Below are 12,350 nucleotides of genomic sequence, written 5' to 3' on the forward strand. Positions count from 1 at the left end.
AATCAATCATAAGACTGACTGATACACAACCTGGATTTAAAGAAATGTAAACTGAATGCTATTTTCTGACGCCACTTTTCAGAACACTTTTATCTTTTGCTCTGATACCTCCCATTGCTCCCAGATGGGCACTGAAGAGGAATGTGATGGGATGACGATGGATGGAGGTGGAAGTGAGGGGTGTGTTGTTTTTGTCAGATCTCAGGTGGGGTGACCCTTACCTCCTAAGTGATAGGTTCCTCCCGTGGTGATGGTGAGAGGTGAGTTGGAGCGCACAGCAGACGCCTCCTCGCCATCTATTGTCAACATGGCAAAGTTCTCCTTGGCGACCAAACGTATCGCGTGCCACTGGCCATCATTAAGGCCTGAACCTGGAGGGACGCACAGATAAAAATGACGTCAGAGACAAGGGTGGATTATGAGGCAACGGGCCCCAGGGGACAGATATGCAAAAGGCCATGACACATCTTCTACAGGAGCAAGACTCACAGATTTTGTGATTGTTTTGTGTCTCTTTGTAGTTGTTTTATATCCCTTCAAAGTAGTTTTGTGTCTGTTTTTCTTTTGTTTTTTTGTCTCTTTGGGGTAATTTTGTGTCTTTTTTGGTCATTTTTTTGTCTTTGTAGTTATTTTGTGTGTCATGTTGGTGGTTGTTTGTGTCTTCGTCGTAATTTTGTGTCTCTTTTTGTTTTTTTTGCATCTCTTTGAGGTATTTTTGTGACTCTTTGTGGTCATTTTGTGTCTCCTGTTGTTTTATGTCTCTTCCTTGTAATTATGTGTCTCTGTGGGGTTTTTTTTTGCGTCTCTTGAGGTAATTTTGTGTCTTTTATGATCATTTTGTGTCTCGTGTTGGTTGTTATTTGTGTCTTCATTGTAATTTTGTGAGACTCTGTAGTCATTTTGTGTCTCATGTTGGTTCTTGTATGTCCCTTCGTCATAATTGTGTGTCTCTTGTTTTTTTTTGCGTCTCTGAGATAATTTTGTGTCTTTTTTGGTCATTTTGTGTCTCAATATGGTTGTTGTATGTCTCTTCATTGTAATTTTGTGTCTCATTGTAGTCAATTTGTGTGTCATGTTGGGTATTTGGGGTCAGCCCTATGTTCCCACAGCCCAATGTTCCCACATTTCTAAGAATTTTTTTTTCACTGAAAATTAGGCCCTATGTTCCCACATTTCTAGGACATTTTCAAAATTAGGTCTTGTGTTCTTACATTTTCCTTCAATTTAAGCCCTATCCTCCAACAAGGGTTAGGGTTAGGGGGGATAATAGGTTGGGTGGAACATAGGGCTGTGGGAACACAGGGCTGTGGGAACATAGGGCTGTGGGAACATAGGGCTGTGGGAACACAGGCACGCTCCCGGTTGTTTTATGTCTCTTCCTCGTAATTTTGTGTCTCTGTGTTTTTTTTGGGGGGTTTTTTTGCATCTCTTGAGGTAATTTTGTGTCTCTTTTGATTATTTTTGTCTCGTTGTCGTCATTTTGTGTGTCATGTTTGTTGCTGTATGTCACTTCATCGTAATTTTGTGTCTCTTGTTTTTTTTTTTTTTGCATCTTTTTGGGGTAATTATGTGTCTTTTTGGTGATATTGTGTCTCATGTTGGTTGTTGTATGCCTCTTCATCATAATTTTGTGCCTCTGTGTGTTTTTTTATGCGTCTCTGAGGTAATTTTGTGTCTTTTTTTGGTTATTTTGTGTCTCCTTGTACTCATTTTGTGTCTTACTGTGGTTGTTTCACCCTTTTTTTGGTTATTTTATGTCTTTTTGCATCTCCTTGTGTCCTTTCTGTGTCTCTTTGTTGTCATTTTGGGTCTCTCCTTGGTCAGTACATGTTAATTTGAGTGACATTTTGATGTTGAAGGCCTGGGCCTGTGGGCCTGTGTCTGTCAGGCCTGATCAGTAATCCATCCATGTTCAGGAAAAACACACTGCAAAAGTGTCTTTGCATAAGAGTAAATCATAAAAAGTGTGTTCTCTGAGTTTAAAACCTTCTTGGTGAACACAAGGTTTTGGCTGACTGACTTCCTGTAACAGAGGAATTTCCAATAAGAGTCTGATTCTTGCAAAAAATATAATCCTGAATAAAAAATGCACAACCATATTCTTTTATTCATTTTTGAACAACTCACATAGAGGACTGGTATCTTTTACTGGGTCAAAGTTAACTTTGTTATAGCAGAATATAGGAGAAGGACCTGACAAGGATTTAAGGAAAAGACTGCTGGGTGACTCATCATGGGTGAGAGGTGTGTGGGTGGGGAAACTAGGAAATACAATTTCTATCTGTGATGTGTGGCATTCTCTCTCTGTCTACCTTCGACTTTTTCATATAGCAGCATTTTTTTTCTCCACAATCATTGCATCCCTGTGTTTTTTTTTTTTTTTTCATCTCATGCCTCCATTTCATGCCTGGTGAATGTGGTTTCAGACAGAGTTAAGACATGCTCAGCACAGGATCATCCTCCTGCTTTAACCACATGTCTTCCCTGACTTCTACATGTATTCTAATATGTATGCCAATGTTCCCCGATTCTTGCTCCTTTCTCTTGTGTTCTCTCCCTCCGTCTCTCTCCCCCTCTCCAAGCCGAATGCAGCTTCCAGTCTCAAGGCCCCTGTGTCTCAACTCCATTAACTCTCAGAGAACCCTGTTTGCGTCTGAGTACCAGAGTGCATGTGTGTGTGTGTGTGTTCTGCATGCAGGCTTTGAGCACTCTGCGCAAGTCTGTAATGTGTTGTGTTGTCTGCATATGTCAACGTGGTGTGTATGTGTGTGTTCGTGTGTGCGAGTTTTGTGCTCTCCTTTTCTCTCTCTTCCCTTGTAGCTGTGCTCCATTAAATATGAGTGATGTTTTGGAAAGGGACATTACTACTGGAGCCGAGAGAGAAGCCAGCTCACTCTCATCACCCTCGCCTCTATACATCACCTCTTACTGACACCAATCTCTATTCATCCTTCCCTCCCTGCCTCCCCCTCTGTCCCTGATTCTTTCTTCCATCTCTCTGTCTTTATTTCCTTTCCTATATTTCTGCATTTCACTTTTTCCCTCTTTCCTCTCCGTCTTTATACTCTTCTCCTCTTGTGGCCATCTGCTGTATTGTCTGTCTTTTTCAATCCGGCTCCGCTCACTGCTTCGCTGACTGTAATGCATCGATAGTGAGGACACTGTTGCGAAGTTCAAGGTACGGTCACGTGCAGATCAGTTTCAGCACAGCACATCTCTTCATGGATCTGCCTGCAGGTCAATGCACATGTGCCATAGCTTGCCGCAGGTGTCAATACATTGGACTTATGTGTGTAAGAGAGTGTGCAAACGGCCCCTGAATGAGTCTTCACAATCAACCCAGAATTGCCAGGAGAAAATGTTGGCATCATACATTTCTGCAAACAATGGATATGTACATTTGTACACTTGCACTTTGCACTGTGATTAACATGTGGTTATGTTTAGACACAAAAACTAGGGGTGTGAATATGATATAGTGATCTTTGGAAAACAATATGCTATTTACTGGTATCACAAAGTGACTCTGATTCAATTAAATTCAGGGGCCTGCAATCACAACCCAGTATTACTATGAGCTTGTTCAGTAACTTCCAGTGTCAGACACCAAGGAAAAAGCCGTCCTTTTACATCGGCATGATATGCAGCCATTAGCCTTACTGTTTAACGGAGCCCAGCGTTGTCAGGGGGAAACGCAGCGGGACAACAATGAAAGTAAAGGCAGCAGCAGTCCAAGTAGGTCAGGTGGGATTGGTGGGATTGGTGGTGGATGGATCCAACAACCACCAACTTTCACATGGAGGCTGGTGTTCGCTTCGTAAAATTGTAAAGCCAAACCCTGTTCTTTTTTCCTAAACCGAAACGTGTGTGTGTTGTTGAAGGAAAAAAATATCAATTCACAGTGTTCACGGCCACAACGTAGTGCTTTTATTTTGAAGGAGACTGAATGCAAACTGTACATTTCCTGTGCAAATGGAAGTGTATTTTGAAAGAAAACAACGCATGTAACAGGCAGAACTTGACACAGCGTCAAAGAGCATCAACAACCAAAACACCCAGGGTACCTTGCACGTCGTATCTTGACATGGAAAGTCCATAACCAAACATCGATATGTGATGAGGTCCGAGCAAGAATGTGTTGGCGATCAATATGTGACGATTCGAGCTATAATAATTAGTTGATTAGATTAGATTAAATTAGAAATCTTTAATATTCCCCAATGGGGAAACTCATTTGCCTCCAGAGGCAACTCGTACAGACAACAAACAATGTACAGAGTGCACTCACAGTACACAACAAATGTACAATAGAATCGATTGACAGAAAATGAACTGGCAACTATTCTGATAATTGAATAATCATTATAGTAATTTTTTTAAGCAAAAAAGCCAAAGATTTTTGTTTTATGCTCCTAAGAGGTGAGAATTTAATGCTTTTCTTTGCCATACATGATAATAAATAAATCACTTAAAATGTTTGGTTTCCCTTTTTTCTGACATTTTATGCTTTATAGATGAATACAGCGGATTTTTGATGATAAAACATAATTGTTAGTTGCAGCCCGAGTAATGATATCAGTAAATATATTCATTGTCCTATTGTCTGCCTGGCGCAAGGCTGCTAGCACTGTTCCAATGTTAAGAATGGAGATCTGCTTGGACCGAAATGGTGACACAGACATGTCATGGGAATGTCACAATTAAGGTGTATCTTGAGAATGACAACATGTATCCATGTTTTACTTTGCATCAATAATAATGGACTGGTGACACCTCTAACAAAAATCACTTCATGGTTAGGAAGAGATTGTGTTTTGGCTTAAACCATTAGTGGCACAATGGTCGCAGCCTGGCAGGCTTCTTGCTGAGGGTTTTACGCCATCCACCATCCTCTCCGCCTCTTAAGAGAAGCTCAGCTCATACATGTGCATCAGAAACACATTACTTCAGAAACGTGATATGATAAGTATCAAATTACAAATGTAATATATTCGTGATTCGCAGGAAAGTACAACGCCACCATTTTTCTTCTGGCGACTGGGCTGTCGGCATCTTCAAGGCACACTTGAGCATTCCTCCCAGAATGCACTTGGAGACCCTGGCTTTCATGCCAGTCGGGAGTCTACACTAATTAATCTCCATCAGCGGGGTGGCTATGTGTATGCGTGAGTGTGTGTGTGCATGAGATCATGACAGCGACCAAAGAAACTAAGAGCCAAGATGGCCACCTGCTGAGGGGTGTGACTGCTGTGGCCTTGTTCAGGGCAGCGCTGGTTAAAATATGCACAAACACACACATGCGACACACATACACACAACAGTGCAAATGTGGTTATGCACAAAAAGTTCCATTAGCTCTGTCGCAGAGTAAAATACAGTGATGCAGCTGAATTTTCTTGTGCTCAGAAAGTCATGAACTGAGGAGTAGTAATGACAGAAAATTAGAGGATGCTTTGTCTGCATGACATCAAAAAAGTCAGCTCTGGGAGAAGGAGACTTTGATGTGCTCCTTTACTGGCAATCACATTTCTGACTGTATATTGGTTCGATGTAATCACTATCAAGCTCTCTGCTCCATCCCGTCCCTCTCTATAACCTCTTGAATGTAATGGAAAATAGATACTGTGTAACTCAGTGTCCCCTCATCTGTTTTACATCACCTGCAATAGCTTTGAATGATGAGCTTATCAGTGAAAGCAGGGTTATTGAATCTTCACACCCACTCCAGCACAGGCGCACAAAAAAAACGAATCTTACACACACAAATATGTGGCGCACTGTCTCTCTCTCTCTCTTTCTGTCACACACGCCAAACACACGGGCTCAAATCACACACATGCCAGCTGCGCGCCACAGATAAAAAGACCGCAGATAATGACGGAGACTAGCAGAAGGAGGACGAGAATTGCTCAGATTTGACTAGATAAGACAGGTTTCATGGCGTATTTTGGAGTTGTCATTCATATGCATGGGCCTGATAACAAGGTGAAAGGCTGACCAGTCACTTTGCTCTGTTTTTGTTTTGAATGAAACATAAATGAAGAAAACTGCACCGCGGGTTCACTCACGTCAGCTCACATCCTCACTTTGAATACTCATTAGAAAGAAAAAAGCCACCAAACAGCGACAGGAACGTCTTCCCAACTGAAAAATAACCCATTAAAACAACGGAAAGGTCGGCGATGATTTCACTTAATAAATAATGAAATGTGGACCTACAGTAATTACTTCATTTCAGAATTTTAGAATAACATTTGACCCAGATGTTTTCATGGCATTTTGACAACGTCTAACTTGTGCCTTTCTGTAAGGAAAAACAACTTTTGAGGTCACATAAAACATTTTGTCTTCACTAATCTATCCAAGGTTTCTTTTTTTGTTTAACAGTCATCTAATAGCATTCATTTCATTTGAAATCATTGCTGAGTCTTTAGATTCAAATAATACAGACGTGTTAAAGGTGAGTGTGCAGTCTCTGACCATCTGCAAACAAGATAAGGATGATGTTTGTGAAAGAAGCTCTACTTACACCCAGTGTAAGTGCCATAATAAACACAACTACATGCTAATTCATTCTTGGTGCTTCATCCCTTTGAGTTATTTTCTGCTGTGTCGGCATGGGGGTCATTCTGAGAAAAAGTAAATAAATAAAGGGAAATCATTCTTGATAAACAGCTGTGGTCATTGCATCAGCCTGCCTTTCTTATGCAGTCAGGGACGGCCTTCTGGAGGCCAACTCTGCACAGGATAAATAATGAGAGACTTTGACTGCTGTTGCTCACAACACCTGTGGTCACTGAGGGACATTTTTATAAAGTACATGTACACTGTCCTTTTTATTTCTTAGAAGTCTCTCTGAAGGGTTGAGGTTTTACAATGACGGGCGCTCTACTGCTGGTGTTGCTGTTCTGTCTGTCTGGGACATCAGCTGAAGAAGTCAGCGAAGGAGCCGAGAGTTTACAGACGAGTGGTCAGATCTGGAATGAGCTAAGAGCTCTGAGAGACATGGTGGTGGAGCAAAGGGTGGAACTCAGGAATACCAAGGCTGAACTGCAAACCCAGAGAGACAAAGTGGCTGCTCTAGAGAAAGAGAACGCAGGTAGCATATCGACAACATCTGTCATGTTTTGGCTGGAACTGCAATGATTATTAATCTGTCATTTTTTTTTCCTTGAACATAAATAACAAAACCAGAATATGGTGAAATTGTTTAAATGGTGTCGATCACAACTTAAAACCGGCAGATATTTACATTTGAGAATCCAGACCCAGTGAATATTTTAGGCATTATTACTTGTCTTCATAATCTGTTTTAAAGTTGTAATGCAAAGCCTGTTGCAGCTTATTGCTCACACCTTTCCTAGACAGAAAATATGCAATAGCAGACACCAAGGGATTAACAAGACAACAAAAAGGCTTTTATGGACTGAATATAAGTTGAATATTGTGTCATTTATGCAGTAATAGACAAACCAAACCAGAAATGTATTTTTATAAAGATGTCGTGGAATGCTACTTTAGACAGCCTTGCTTAAAAGATCTTCATCCTCAGCCTCTATGGTATTTCAGTGATGAGCTCCAGCCTGACAGCCACTGAAAACAAGGTGACAGCGATTACAGTGGAGCTGGAAGCCACTAAGACTGAACAGCAGCTCCAGAAGAGAAAAGTGGAGGAGGCTGAGAGACTGATTTCTGGTATGTTATTACCAAAATCACAGACTTGGTAATTATAGAAAATCTTGAAAGAGCAGTTGAGAAATGATTGGCTTTCATGCGTCCAGTACAAGCAGCAGAACTGGCAGCCCTGATCTCCAGAGTGACAGCCAGTGAGAAGGAGGTGCAGGAGCAGAAGAAGGAGGTGACAGCTCTCAGCAAAGACTTGGATATTTCTAAGGCCGAAGTACAGCTCGCCCGGAGCAAACTGGATGAGATTGAAAGGACGATTGCAGGTATTTTGATAAGAGACAGCCCACTTTAAAACAATACACTTCGAAACATACAGTAGAACTGACTTGTATGGCTTCCCCTTGAAACTAACAATCTCTTTGCTTCTGTTTTCACTGATATTTTTAACTGGTCTCTTAGGCTATGCAAAGTCTCTAAATCTGCTGTTGTCATCTCTGTACCCAAGAGGTTTAATGTTGTCAGTCCAAGTGATTACAGCCCTGTCACTCTGACTGTACTGTTTGAGCTACTGGTCTGTAACCATTTTACAGTGTTAAGATAGACATGTTACAGGTGTTCAGGGGTTGCTGTGTTTCTGTGCCTGCACAGTATCCTGCCAACACATTCTCACTCCAACCTTCTCAAATATCATCGTTTGATCAAGTACTTTCCAAGTCGAGATACAAATTTTGGGATACTGTGTCAAGTTCGGGCCGTTTCATGCATCGTCTGCTTTCAAAATACACTTGTGTTTTCACAGGAAATGTACCATTTGCTTTATAGTCTTCTTCAAATTAATCACACTCTGTCGGTACAACACTGACATAGTGCTTTCAACAACAAACGCATGTGGTTGGGTTCAGGAAAAAAGTGCAGGGTTTGGCTTCACAATCTTGCAGGAAGAGAACACCAGCCTCGTGGGTAAAAGCTGTTGGACCCATCTACCACCCCTCCCGCCCGCCCTTCTCGGACTCCTGCTGCCTTAACTTCCGTTGTTGTCCTGCTGCATTTCCCCCGACACTTTAAATGGTTAACAGAGACTGGCTGCGTATCATGCCAACTTGAAAGGACTATTTTGACCAAGCACCAGATTGTGACGACTTTGGAGTGAGAACGGGTTGATCGTGCAGCACCTGGAGGACCCTGCCACCTGTAGAAAGGTTTTGTTGTTGATTTTAGTTTAATGTTTAACACCATAATTCCCCTTAAACTACTTGATAAACTTCAGGTGCTGGGAATTGATCAGCCTATATGCAACTGACTTTCAGATTACATGTGGGATAGGAAGCATGTGGTTTAGATAGGTAACATGTTCCTGGGGTCTACGACTCACAACAGAGGGGCTCTTTAGGGTTATGCTCTTTCATGTCTGCTTTACTCCTTAAATACCAATGACTCTGTAGATTTTTAAGCAACAGTGGCAGGCATGACAAGGGATGGGGATGAACCAGACTTTAGGGCTGAAGTGGGAACCCTGGTGGATTGGTGTAGGGCAAACAACCTGGATTTAAACATCCCGGAGACAGATAAAATGATAACTGACTCTTGGAGGGGGGAGGACCAATGACCAGATAGTGGAGAGGGTTGTCAGTAAAAACAAAACCCAAACAGATTATGTTTTCCCCCTCTACCATCCCAGCTGTGTCATGAAAAGTAAAGCTGTGGGAATCCCAAAGGAATGCCATGACCCACAGGATTCCCAAACAAAATGTCAGCCTTGCACAGGCTCTAGATCATTGTAGCATTACCTCTGTCTCTATCATATATGCCACACGCATCAGACGTGAGACACAGTAGGCGAACTCTGACTCCTCTGACCCTGTTAGTTCACTCGTCAAATCCCTCCCCTCAGGAAGGAGATTCCAGAGTTTTAGGTGTAGGATATCTTGCCTCAGGAACAGCACATATCCTGAGGCTGTTCGATACTTGAACTCTGACAAACAGGCACTTGTAGCAGTAGAGCAAGGTAGTAGCCAACAAGCACTTTAAAGTAGGCAGGTTGCAACCAAAAACAACAAGCATTTTAAAATGAATGAAGCCGTACAAAGCACTTTAGGACATTATCATATCATGTATGTTCGAATGTATTTGATAACCCTTTTTTCTGCTCTTATTTTACACACTTTATTTCTGTTTTTATGTCTGAGCTGCACTGAGGCAAGCTCCTATCAACTGTATTGAATTAAAATGTCCACATAGCATTTCTTTTTTTAGCAGAAAGGTGGTGGCAGGGCATTGAGAAGCGCGTCATAAAGAAAAAGGTCTGTTTTACTGACATCCTGTGCGTGGGTATGTTTCTATGACAACAATATCTTGACACTTATGTTAGCTAGGTAGCTAACGTAACACTACATTGACAGAAGGTTGGCCATACAGCTCACAACGAGCCTACAACGTGTGCAGTCATAAAAGCACAAGGCTTACCTGCAAAAGCCAGTGCTGGGCCGATCTGCACCACGCTTCTCTGTCTTTGGTCTGATAGTTTCTGACTGACATATCATACAGTTGCCAAAGGAATGGCAGTGACGTCACTAGTGCCTTTCTGAAAAGTTCAGAAATTTTAATGTCAGGACGCTGTGAAAAAAGACGATGGATGCAACCTTTTCTCTAGGCAGCCACAGATGGATACATTCAGTCTGCTTATTGGGAACAAATCAAAAAAGAAGCCAGCACTCAGAAAAAAACCTCTTTGTGGACACAAGCCCTTTAAAAACAACTAATCAAAATTTGGCATCAAATTCTTGTCCCTTAGTAAAGTGTTTCTATCCTGTGTTCACAGGCACTCCAAAGCTGGCTTTCTCTGCTGCTTTGACCCTTTCAGGGAAGGTTGGACCTTTCAATACGGAAACTCCACTCGTCTACAGCAGAGTGTTCACAAATATTGGTGGGGCTTACAATCCAATTACAGGTATGTTGAACCACAAGTATCTCAAAATTGTCTAAGAGACGGACAAAGCTGACCGCTCCGATTCTTTACTGTTGCAGGTATCTTCACAGCACCTGTCAAAGGAGTCTACTATTTCAGATTCACTGCTTTCAACAACAAAAACGGAGAATGGGCAGCAGTCAATCTATACCATAACAGTCAGAGAATTTTGCATAATTCTGAGTTAGCGACTGGTCATACTTTCATTTCAAACGCATTAATTCTACAGCTGGAACAGGGAAGTGTGGTCTCTATGCGTCTGCAGGTCAACTGTGGGCTTTATGATGATTCGAGCTCCTTGAACACCTTCAGTGGTTTCCTTCTGTTCCCTTTGTAACGTGCAGATATATTTTAATCTCCAAGAGGGCCTTGAGGATTTATGCCATTCCTAGTTGTCTATTACACAACATTTCATTCATACTTGGTGAAAATTGTCCTTGGTTAACTCGATCTGAGCGAGTCATTTATATACAAAGAAGAAGAGTTCTCCTGTGTGCTGCAGTAACTTAATAAATGAAATGCATGATCACTATCAAGCTATGCTGTTCTTAACTGGCTCCTGTCATGTTTTGTTGCTCTATTTATTAGAATCATGTGTAAAGGTTGTATGGAAACAAAGGCTATACAGCTCTGAAGATTAACAATGAGCATTACACTGTGCAAAATACCTTAAAATTATGAAAACTCTAATGGAGCAGTTTACTTGGAGAGCATAGTCTTTGGAGTATTACTAGGCAACCCTCTGCTGATAGAGCTAATCCAAGTAACCTAATTACTTTAGGTGGTTTAAATAAAGTATGTCTTAACTGCATTATTGAAAAAAAATTAACATCAAGCATTAGTGTGCATGGAAATGTGGGCCGTTTCTCACAATGTCCTGAAAAATTAGGCCACTGCAACTGGCAGCATATTTATGTGCCACATTTCTGAGTGATACACACTAAATTTTCATAAACACTGACATATTAAACAAGTCTGTACACTACACAGGGCAATTAACTTGAACTGCTATCACTGGTGTGTTCAAGAGAGAATGGAATGAGAAGCGTTTGTGAGGTTAATAATGCAAAAAGCTATGAAATTCACAATACATAATCACAATGATCAAAATCACTAATTGTCTTCGGGGGGAATTTAGAGCTCTGGAGGTTCCATCAGAACATGAAGCTACAGAGTGCCTCATAATTGGCTCATCTACTCTATGTAAAACTGACATGCATGAGAAAGTCACAAGTAGTATCTGCATGCTTTAGTAAGTAACGGGGCTACCTTTGTCTACTTCAGGCATAGAATGGAAATCATTCACTTTTTTAGCTAACCGCATGGTGAAAAACATCTTCTGTAGCTTTTAAGTATATTGAAAGTGTTACAGAATAAAAAAGAGTGCTCCTTAAAATGTCTGTTTCCAGCACACATGCAAAAACACACAATCAATACACGTGCATGACACAGGGTGTACACTGCACCTGCTACCATGGTAACAGCAAATATGACTTCAACACATGACAAACTTCACACAGTGGAGTCCAAAGTATGCCAACGGAGCGAAGTCCCAGATGTAGCAACACAGTGAAATCCAAACAGTTTGGTCATGGTCATAAGTGATGGAAACCAGCCACCTCTAATGGGAACACTGCCTGACCTTGTTGATAAACTGGTTAATAATTAGTTGATGGAAAACATTTTTGACTGATACACCAACAGTAGCTGCTGGGGCTTCACCAGTTTATGAATGAGGTCTTTTAGAGAACCACTTGGG

General features: G+C 41.4%; 2 protein-coding genes across 2 annotated transcripts in view; one reads left to right on the forward strand and one right to left on the reverse strand.

The window, feature by feature from the left end:
• The window catches only part of cntnap2a (contactin associated protein 2a), a 462,042-nt gene that overhangs the window by 187,463 nt on the left and 262,229 nt on the right, over positions 1 to 12,350 (reverse strand). The window contains exon 10 of the mRNA XM_049564641.1: positions 222 to 371. Coding sequence (XP_049420598.1) covers positions 222 to 371 — 150 coding nt within the window. The remainder of the gene's footprint in view (positions 1 to 221; positions 372 to 12,350) is intronic.
• LOC125881550 (uncharacterized) lies at positions 6,715 to 11,123 on the forward strand. Its single transcript, XM_049564689.1, has 5 exons — positions 6,715 to 7,099; positions 7,570 to 7,695; positions 7,782 to 7,949; positions 10,445 to 10,573; positions 10,651 to 11,123. Exons 1-5 carry the CDS (start codon positions 6,877 to 6,879, stop codon positions 10,926 to 10,928), a joined length of 924 nt encoding a protein of 307 aa, XP_049420646.1. The 5' UTR covers positions 6,715 to 6,876; the 3' UTR covers positions 10,929 to 11,123.

The sequence above is a fragment of the Epinephelus fuscoguttatus genome, linkage group LG21 (genome assembly GCF_011397635.1).
Source record: "Epinephelus fuscoguttatus linkage group LG21, E.fuscoguttatus.final_Chr_v1".
In the NCBI taxonomy this organism is placed as follows: Eukaryota; Metazoa; Chordata; class Actinopteri; order Perciformes; family Serranidae; genus Epinephelus; species Epinephelus fuscoguttatus.

Bases quoted from the DNA above. Each gene is read 5' to 3' on its own strand.
- LOC125881550 (XM_049564689.1), top strand. From the start codon at position 6,877: ATGACGGGCGCTCTACTGCTGGTGTTGCTGTTCTGTCTGTCTGGGACA. The intron at 7,950-10,444 runs GTATTTTGATAA...CTGTGTTCACAG, and splicing joins GATTGAAAGGACGATTGCAG to GCACTCCAAAGCTGGCTTTC. The intron at 10,574-10,650 runs GTATGTTGAACC...TTACTGTTGCAG, and splicing joins GGCTTACAATCCAATTACAG to GTATCTTCACAGCACCTGTC.